We start from the raw sequence: 9810 nt of genomic DNA on the forward strand, positions 1-9810 counted from the left end.
GTGTATCAGTGTGTCACTGTGTGTCACTGTGTCACTATGTGTGTCAGTGTGTCACTGTGTGTGTCACTGTGTCACTATGTGTATCAGTGTGTCACTGGGTGTGTCACTGTGTCACTATGTGTATCAGTGTGTCACTGTGTGTGTCACTGTGTCACTATGTGTATCAGTGTGTCACTGTGTGTGTCACTGTGTCACTATGTGTGTCAGTGTCACTGTGTCACTGTCACTATGTGTATCAGTGTGTCACTGTGTGTGTCACTGTGTCACTATGTGTATCGTGTGTGTCACTGTGTGTGTCACTGTGTCACTATGTGTATCAGTGTGTCACTGTGTGTGTCACTGTGTGTGTCACTGTGTCACTATGTGTGTCAGTGTGTCACTGTGTGTGTCATTGTGTGTGCGGCGCTGTCGGTGTGTCAGTCTGTGCGTGTGTCGCTCTCGGTGTGTTTGACTTGTCAGAGTGTTTGTGTGTAACTCAGCGTGTCGCTGTCAGCGTGTCAGTCTGTGTGTGTCACTGTGTCACTGTGTATCACTGTGTCACTGTGTGTGTCACTGTGTGCCAGTCTGTGTGTGTCACTGTGTGTCACTGTGTGCCAGTCTGTGTGTGTCACTGTGTGTGTCACTGTGTGCCAGTCTGTGTGTGTCACTGTGTGTCACTGTGTGTGTCACTGTGTGCCAGTCTGTGTGTCACTGTGTGTGTCACTGTGTCGTTGGCTGTGTGCCACAACAATGTGTTGGTGCATATCGCACGGTGTGCATGTTCCACTGAGTTTGCGTGTGTCTACTAACGTCGTGTGTGCGTGTCACTTTGTGCGCTGTGCCTAACCGTGGCTGTAACTCCTGGACTGTCATTGTAAATTCATCATCACGTGGTTGTGGTTTTAGTGCACCGATTATCTTGCGATCACATCATCGGTTTTGGGCATTGTGGTTGCATGTGCGTTTGTTGTGGTTGTGATTCTGATCATTGCGGTGCTCGTGTGTCTCAGGTGGTACAATAGTTGTTGGTTGTTATTGTTGATATCCGCCTGCGGTGCTTGCTGATCGAGGCCATCGGCGGTGCAGAGGAGGACGAAATGAAACTCTCGCCTCGCCTCGCCCCGGTGGGGCCACACGGCGAGAGAGGCATTGGCTCTGGGTGGTGGGCACGAACTCCGTCTCGCTCACATCACAGGGGGCACGGCAACGCACGAGGCAGCAGCGCAGCGTGCAGTGGCGCAGACCGATATCACATTCGTGTGCGTGTGTCCAGCAGGCATGCTGGAGCCGGGAGGGTCGTCATTTTTGTATTCTTCTGTCAGACGTTACAGACGTGGACACTGCAGCAAGAGAGAAAAACAGCGTGGAGAAGCGATGATGCAAATGGGAGCAGAGTTGATATTAAGAGAGATGGTAACTCGGACTAAACAGGGGGACAGATGGGAGCAGGGATGATGTTAAGAGAGATGGTAACGCGGACTAAACAGGGGAACAGATGGGAGCAGAGATGATGTTAAGAGAGATGGTAACGCGGACTAAACAGGGGGACAGATGGAAGCAGAGTTGATGTTAAGAGAGATGGTAACGCGGACTAAACAGGGGAACAGATGGGAGCAGGGATGAGAAGAGATCATGCAGAGAGCCAGGGAGGGATGCAGGGAAGCGGGCTGGGGGGGGAGAAGCCCCGCCTGCGATCGCGGATCTTTAATGTTTAATGCGGCGGCAGTGATCGGTGATGCGGCGCGCAGAGACCCGGTGGCACACGCGCGCACACGTGGGTCGTGGATGTGTGCGCGCGCGTTCTCGATTGGCCCGGTGCATGTGCCGTGTACAGTGTTTGTGAATAATCAAGCAAAGGGGTCTGTTCATCCAGACAAATAATCAGAGCATGTTGAATCATCAGAGCAATGTGCCTTCTGGACCATTTTGTGTAAACGTGCTGTACATTTATTGGTGGTAGCATTGCAAAGAAGGACTTGGATGTGAGTCTACGCTGAGAGTGTTATTGGCGTTTGTGTAAATTAGTGAAAGCTTGCACACGTCCTACTATACCGGCGTGTTGTGAATCAAGACCAGTATTCCAGTGTGTCACGAATCAATACCAGTATTCCAATGTGTCACGAATCAATACCAGTACTGCATTCCAGTGTGTCGTGAATCTAGATCCCGATATACCGATGCTTTTAAAGGCAAACGTTCCCAACAGGGAGTCTGTGGCAGTCATCGAGGGAGTTGTAAAATGCCAACGGGTTTGTAGAAGTGAGCATTAGGGGTCCATAGCAAAGGGCAGTGCAGTCCTTTTGTTGAATAACCCCCCGCCCATCGAAGACAACACAAAAACAACACTGTCCAATTGGAAGAGCCCTTATCAGGGAAGTTCAGAGGAGGCTGACATAATCAGTGTTTAGAACGCCTGGGCAAGGCATTTCACAGCTGCCTGTTGTCAACAGTGGCTGTCTAATGTATTGATCCCTACCACAGCAATCGAATCCCCCACTGGTTCAGGGCTGAAAGCGGTCGATGAGCACTGCCCCGTGCTCATTTGACCGGGAAATCACCGCGTGTTGTGTTCCCTAGGAATGCCTCTCGCTGGTGCCGCTGCGCTGCTGTAGGCGGTGGGATCTGTGAGCTGCCGTCCGTCGCGGTGCCGGGAGGAGCCGGAAGGAGCCATGAGCTCGCGATGGGCCCCGTGGGAGGGAGTGGTGCGCACGTGCCAGCGCATGGCGCGGACCAAGACCCTCGACGCCGACCTCATGGAGACGTCGCTCACGCGCTGCCTTTCCACGCTCGACCTCACGTTGCTCGGCCTCGGAGGCATGGTGGGCTCGGGCCTCTACGTGCTCACGGGCACCGTGGCCAAGTCGATGGCGGGCCCGGCGGTCATCATCTCGTTCCTGTTGGCCGGCCTGGCCTCCATGCTGGCGGCGCTGTGCTACGCGGAGTTCGGAGCGCGGGCGCCGCGGGCCGGTTCGGCGTACCTCTACACGTACATGACCATGGGCGAGGTGTGGGCCTTCATGATCGGCTGGAACGTCGTGCTTGAGTACATGATCGGCGGCGCCGCCTTGGCGCGCGCCTGGAGCGGCTACTTCGACGCCATCTTCGAGCACAAGATCCAGAACTTCACCCTCACCCACGTCGCCTCCTGGGACGTGCCGTTCCTCGCCCACTACCCCGACTTTCTCGCCTGCGGGATTTTGTTTATCGCGACAATTTTGGTTTCCTTTGGCACCAAAGTATCCTCTTGGATCAACCACCTGTTCGCCGTCATCAGCATGGGGGCCATCCTTTTCATCCTCGTGTTCGGCTTCACACTGGCCGATCCGCAGAACTACAGCAAAAAGGAGGGCGGCTTCGCTCCGTTCGGATTCTCGGGCATCATGACGGGGACGGCCACGTGCTTCTTTGCCTTTGTCGGCTTCGACGTGATCGCGTCATCGAGCGAGGAGGCTCGGGACCCATCTCGCTCCGTTCCGGTGGCCACGGCGCTGTCGCTGGTCCTCGCCACGCTGGCCTACACCCTGGTGGCCACGGTGCTCACGCTCATGGTGCCCTGGCACTCGCTGGTGCCCGAGTCGGCGCTGTCAGATGCCTTCTCCCGCCGGGGGCACCCGTGGGCCGGCTTCATTGTCTCCACCGGCTCCATATGCGGTGAGGCTGCTGGCAGTGCCCCTTCAGCACTGCATACTGAGCATGGCAAATCCTCAACCGCCAGAGCAGACGTTGGGATTGTAGCTAAGCCCGAGCAGCTGACCACTGTTGTTCCGTTGTTCATGGGGTAAAATGTCTTGACAGGCTTCAAATTACAGTGACAGATCAACCCAGCGTATCATCCCTCTCGTGTTGATAAAATGAGTTTGGATTGGTGAAAAGTCATCAGTCATCCTACAGAGAACCTGATCCCCATCATGAACAAGGTGTAATTTTCACTTTCGGTTCAGGGCTGCTAACAGAGATGAAACCTGCACCATTACCTGTTTAGGAGGAAGCATCTAACTTAACGTCGACAGCTTGTAATGCTGTGGTGAGCTGTGTTTCATCGCTTTAGATTCTCCCGGAGGGAACGAATGACTGGGCAGTCAGACACGCAACAACACAGTACAGAAGAGAATGATTTACCCTTTCTGGCAATAATGCGGGTGTTAAGATGTTCAAACACCAAATAGGCAGCCATTACCAGGCAGCCATTACCAGGCAGCGTGCACAAGGGGGAGGGAGGGAGCCCCGGGTGACAGGGGCAGCAAAGAAGGAGTGACCTCCCGTCCAGCGACGACCCATGGTGTCTTACTGGAGGCCTCCATTAGGTGCCATCCATTTAGTACGTACGCATGGAGCGGGGAGGTGGGGCGTTAACCCAAACGCGTTCGCTTGCGTATGGGGGGTCTACTGACAATGTGCGTACGCATAGGAAACGGGGGGGGGGGGGGGTGAAGCCTCGATAACAATTTGTCTACATCGGCCTTCAAATGAGCCACAGTTCAGTGTCTTCAGCTGTCAGACAACAAGTCCTGCCGGGAGAGGTGGGACTGTGGGAGAGGTCTCACTCGTGTGCCACCGTGCCCCTGACTGTTGCTCTCACGCAGCTCAGCAACATCAGTGGCCAAGGCACGCAACTTAATTATTTAATGCAGCCGGCGGTGGACTGTCTGTTTGCTTAAACACGTTAATATTATTAATCCTTGATCGTTTCTGCGTGGATTAAATATCGGCCGTCTTTATGATTCGGGGTGGGGGGTGGGCGTCAAACGAACGTACACAGGTGGGGGGGGGGGGGTAAAGGGTACGCGTCCGTACAGGGAGGGGGGGAGGGGTCAAGTTTTGACAGATTTTTGCGTACGTACTAATGGATGGCCTCTTAATGCTCTAATCTCAAAGCAAACGAATGCAGCGCTTGCCCTTTAACACTGTTGTTGTCATTGCTACTCAGCTCAACAATGGACTGTGTCGCTCATTTATTGGACAACTTGCAGCTGATTAAGGATAGCTAAAAAAAAACTGACCTTCTCAACAAGGATTCAACAATGTCGTGATTGGAACTTGCCGACTTTGCTGTTTTCGCCAATTTTTTTTTAAATAAGAAATTCAATCTTTAGCCAACCTTCCCGTGAGACCCCGACGATGCCGCGTGATATGTGTTAGCGGTGGTGGAGCGGTCAGCGCTGCGCTACGAACCCAGAGACCCGAGTTCGATTCCCGCTCACGGCCAACACCAGTGACGAATATCTGAACTGGTCCTGGGCCTCCCCTCGCCTCAAATGAGTACCTGATGAGGTGTGTAAACATCGCCACTGGGGAGACAAAGGCGGTCGGACGTGGTGCTGGCCACCCACCCCTCGTGTGCCATGCCGACCTTCATAGGTGCTTGCTAACAGCACTTGCCCCAATAGTCTGTTACAGGCTATACGGGGGATCTTTGTCTTTATATATACGATCGCGTCTGTTTGAACGTCCTAACAGGGCTGTGTTCCAGGATGCACGTGAACATGTGGTGTGTACAGTTACTAATCAGTTTGCATTCATAAAGCATCTTTATGCAACCACATCTCGCATTTAATTATTCGGTGTGCCCGCTTGTTTTGAAGAATTTATGCAGGAATTTTCTGCAGGAAATGCCGTACACTTGCATTTTTGCATGAAAGCCATTTAACTGTGTCAGCATCGTGGATTGGTTTTGCGTGCACTCCTCCCTGCACTAAACGGAAGCTCCCTGCCTGGTCGGCTGGAAAATGTTCATTTAAAGCCTAATTTGCAGTTGTAATACAATGAATTTAACTTCATGTAGCATCATCATACAATCGTATCTCAAAACCCTTGCTAATGTGCCGCATTTACATCACAAGGTGGGGGGCAAATGTACATCTGTAGAACGTCTTTCGCGCCGTACACAGCCAACCGGGCGAATCGGAAGTGGGGGGGAAGGACAGCAGGAAGAAGAAAGATACATATATCGTGAAGTACATTGGTTCCCAGTGTAAAATATACACTCTGCCCAACTCCCAGCTCTCTCCCCGGCCAGGAGTATCAACCCCGTGTCACCGTTTCATAGGAATGTGACATTTCTAGCACTTCCTTGGGGCCTCCAGCAGAGAAGGCCCGCCGCTCCCTTGCCCGTTTTAACAGGGCCGCTGTGACACCTTGACACCTCCGGTCGTTTGTTCAGTACGATAGTCCATGGGCGTGAAGGAAACCTGTCCGCCTAACGTCCGTGATGGTCCGTGTCTCCCCCCCCCCCCCCCCCAGCGATGAACACCGTGCTGCTGAGCAGCCTCTTCTCGTTGCCGCGCATCATCTACGCGATGGCCGACGACGGGCTCTTCTTCTCCGTCTTCTCTCACCTGCACGCCGTCACCAAGGTTCCCGTCAACGCCATCGTGGTGTTCGGAACACTGACGGCCGTGCTGGCCACGCTGTTCGACCTGGAGGCGCTCGTGCAGTTCCTGTCCATCGGCACGCTGCTGGCGTACACCTTTGTAGCGGCGAGCATCATCGTGCTGCGCTACCAGCCCGACCGCACCTTGCAGGTGTGTGCCGCCAGCGCCCGGCGCACGCCATGGGGGCGGGGGCGGGGGGGAGCGGTGCTACCCCATGCACAAGCGATATCCTATTTCACTCTTGTTCTGCGCTATTATTCGGTACTTAGCGCCTGTGTGTCATTGGGAAAATGAGAGAGAAGTTATTTGGGCAGGTTGGAGGGAATAATGGAAATGAGGTACAGCTGGGACACAGATAATTATTCCCAGATCAATTACAAATCACCCCACCGTCTTCAGGTGGTCTCACCCTCGTGTCTACGTCTTCATCTCACTTCACTCCCCCTCTGCATGCTCTCTGTCTGTTACAGAGAACCACTTCCGTCTCTCAATCCCCTCCGTCGTACTCCCCTCAGAGGGTTGCGCCTTTGCCCCCTGGTCTTTTGCACTGTCAATCCCATATCCTTGTTCAAGTCCAGGCTTCCTCTTCATGCTACATTTACACGTCTCAATTCTTATTCCAAGGCACTGGATAAGAGCTGTGAGTAAGCAGCTGTGCAATGTGATCAAAGCCACAAGACAGCTACTGACAGGCATAAGAGAGTGATGAGAGGTTGTAAGTTAAAATTCTTGTCAGAGGTCAATTCGGCCCATCATCACTGCAGAGCCAATGAACTGAGCACCGCTGTATGGGAAGTCAACGGTGGATGGACTGCCCTGGGATAGAGAGCAGAGCAGGCAGTGACCGCACCCCACCGTGCTGCGCCCGCAGAGCGAGTTCCTGGACATCTCGCCGGACAAGGAAGGCGAGCGGCGCGACACGGCCGGCTACGAGTCGTTCTCGGACAAGCTGCGTCTCGTGGGGAAGCAGCGGGGAGAAAACAGACGCGCGGCAGGCCGGCTGCCTCAAGGCCAGGTACTCCGACGCCGCCGAACGACCACGCTGCCCGCAACCGCACCTCCGCCGCATTGTTCTTTGTCATAGATTTTTGGTTTACCACGTAATGATCTGGCAAGATTTGGTCGTAAGACCCTCCACTACCCAACACAGCCAAACAAATTGTCATGTGTAGAAGCATTTATCACACCAATCGTAATTTCAGCTCACCAGTAAGTGAAGAACGATTCTCACAACCAAATGTATCCATCAGATACGACGTTTTGTCGAACGACACCGAGATCTTCAGAACTAGATCGAGGGAGTCGGAATAAAATCTAGGAAGTCTAATTATTCTAAATTGTTATTTAGGAATGTGTAAAATCTGGCTCAGGGCTGTAAACGGGAGATGACCACTGCCTCTCGATGCTTGCTCCAGCTGGAAATGACATTGGCTTTGACTGCGGTGATGCTGTAGTGACGGATGTATTCGCTGGCGCTAGGTTGAGTGTCTTCTTGCGGGTGGCTGGCGCCGTGCGGCCCGGGCGGAGGCGGGTGGTGGTGTGCGTGGTGGCGCTGCTCGTGTGTCGCCACCTCGCTCGCCTCCATGCTCGTGTTTGGCTCCTCGCACCTGCCACCTGCCGACGTGGGCCTTCGCGCTCTTCCTCTCCATCTTCGGCCTGGGCTTCCTGTCAGCGTGATGCTCATTGCCGCTCACGAGCAGAATCGCGGGGTCCACTACCTTCTTGGTGGGTGCCTGCTTTGCGTGATTCACGCAAGCGGCTTTCACGTCAACAGAGCTTTCACTCCACTCGTGAACAAGCGTGTTGTATATTCAGAGCGCTACGTCACCGGCACACGCCATCAACTGTCTTGTGGAGAACAACTGAGGCCAGAGTCTTCCCCGCGTGATCTCATTGAGGCTCAACACCGTGTGGGACTGCAGGTTCCGTGTGTGCCATTCCTGCCGGCCCTGAGCATGCTCATCAACATCACCCTGATGCTGAAGCTCAACTACATGACGTGGGTGCGCTTCATGGTGTGGATCGTTGTCCGGTGAGTTCCAGTGTCAGCCACCAGTTGGCAGCGATGGACGTGTGCATGGGGTGCGGCAGTAGTGGTGGTCTGCCACTCGTTGCAGAGGTTAAAATCCCGCAGGCTGCCCCGTATATTACTGCCGGTGTATTAACTGAAATATAGGCACCGTTTTCTTTTGGTCCCAAATTTGCCAAATTAGAAAAAATTGCCTGCAAATTAATCAATTGAAGATTACCGCACAGCAATATCAACTACTTACTGTGAAACTACTGCAGTCTACGTGCCTCGTGATGGCCTTGTGCTATAAGAATGGCGTGAATACCCAATGAACTAAAATATTTATTATTATTAAATGCTTCATCTATTCCAGGCGATTATTGTCAGAATGTATTCATTTTTGAATAACAATCCATTACCCTTATTCAAAGTGTATGTAAATGTTTCACTTAACTTAACAGCTAGAAAAAAATTGACAGCAACAAACCAGAGAGCAAGTACAGCCAAGGTAGGAACACTTGAGAATACAGCACAGGGGAATTTCAGATGAGACGATACAAATGAGACCACAGAAATGAGACTCACAGTACAAGAGTGACAGGACTGTACTAACGAGATCAAACATACAGCATGAAGTGAGAGAGCCACGTGACCCCCTTGTGTGTTGTGCCGACCTTCCTGGCTGCACGCGAACAGCATTTCCCCACTACATGTGGGATCTTCATGTGTGTGTGTGTGTTCAGGCCTGTCATCTACCTGTCGTACGGGATGTGGCACAGCAAGGAGCGGCTGCGGGAGCCGGCTCCGCGCACGGTGACCGCGCGCTACGTCGTCATCCCCAGTGGCCGTCTCTCCGAGAGCCTGCAGCCCGTGCAGCCCCCGGGGGACAGGCCCTGCAGCCTCAGCGACAGCGACAGCGACGCCGAGTTGGACGGCGTCTCCAACCGCCAGAGATAGGTGCCTGCAGGCCTCGGGGGCTGAGGCCTCCTGTAGGCCTCAGAGTCTTTCTGGGACTCGGGGTCTCACTGGTCCTCGGGGACTTACTGGGACTCAGGGTCTCACTGGGACTCGGGGTCTCCCTGGGCCTCAGGGCCTCGGGGGGCCTCGAGGTCTCACTGGGACTCATTGTCTCACTGGGCCTCGGGGTCTTCCTGGGCCTCGGGGGGCCTCAAGATCTGGTTGGGCTGCACGCGAAGTGAAGTTGCCCCTGCTGAGGGCGCAGGGCTGGTTTGTGGAGAACGCTCGCTCGTTGCAGGTGACGTCTGGCTGCACTGAGCACGTGGACGCGTTCAGCGTTTGTCGGAATCCTTAATGAGAGGCGGGCGCCACACAGCATCGAAAGACACCCTCCGCAGTTAATTTAAAGGAAGACGCAATGCAAAAACCCCACATTGGTTGTGAACAAAACATTTATGGCAATGTCCAGTTTAAACGGAGTGAAGGGGTGGG

General features: G+C 53.7%; 1 protein-coding gene across 1 annotated transcript; it reads left to right on the top strand.

The window, feature by feature from the left end:
• Positions 1–382: 382 nt before the first annotated feature.
• Positions 383–9789, top strand: LOC133343628 (cationic amino acid transporter 4-like). The gene is made up of 6 exons (XM_061553319.1): positions 383–1103; positions 2557–3630; positions 6220–6500; positions 7222–7365; positions 8273–8382; positions 9105–9789. The coding sequence occupies exons 2-6, from the start codon at positions 2649–2651 to the stop codon at positions 9316–9318; spliced, it is 1731 nt and encodes a 576-aa protein (XP_061409303.1). The 5' UTR covers positions 383–1103; positions 2557–2648; the 3' UTR covers positions 9319–9789.
• The last annotated feature ends 21 nt before the right edge of the window (positions 9790–9810 follow it).

The sequence above is a fragment of the Lethenteron reissneri genome, chromosome 18 (genome assembly GCF_015708825.2).
Source record: "Lethenteron reissneri isolate LAM-NWPU_2019-01 chromosome 18, ASM1570882v1, whole genome shotgun sequence".
Lineage (NCBI taxonomy): Eukaryota > Metazoa > Chordata > Hyperoartia > Petromyzontiformes > Petromyzontidae > Lethenteron > Lethenteron reissneri.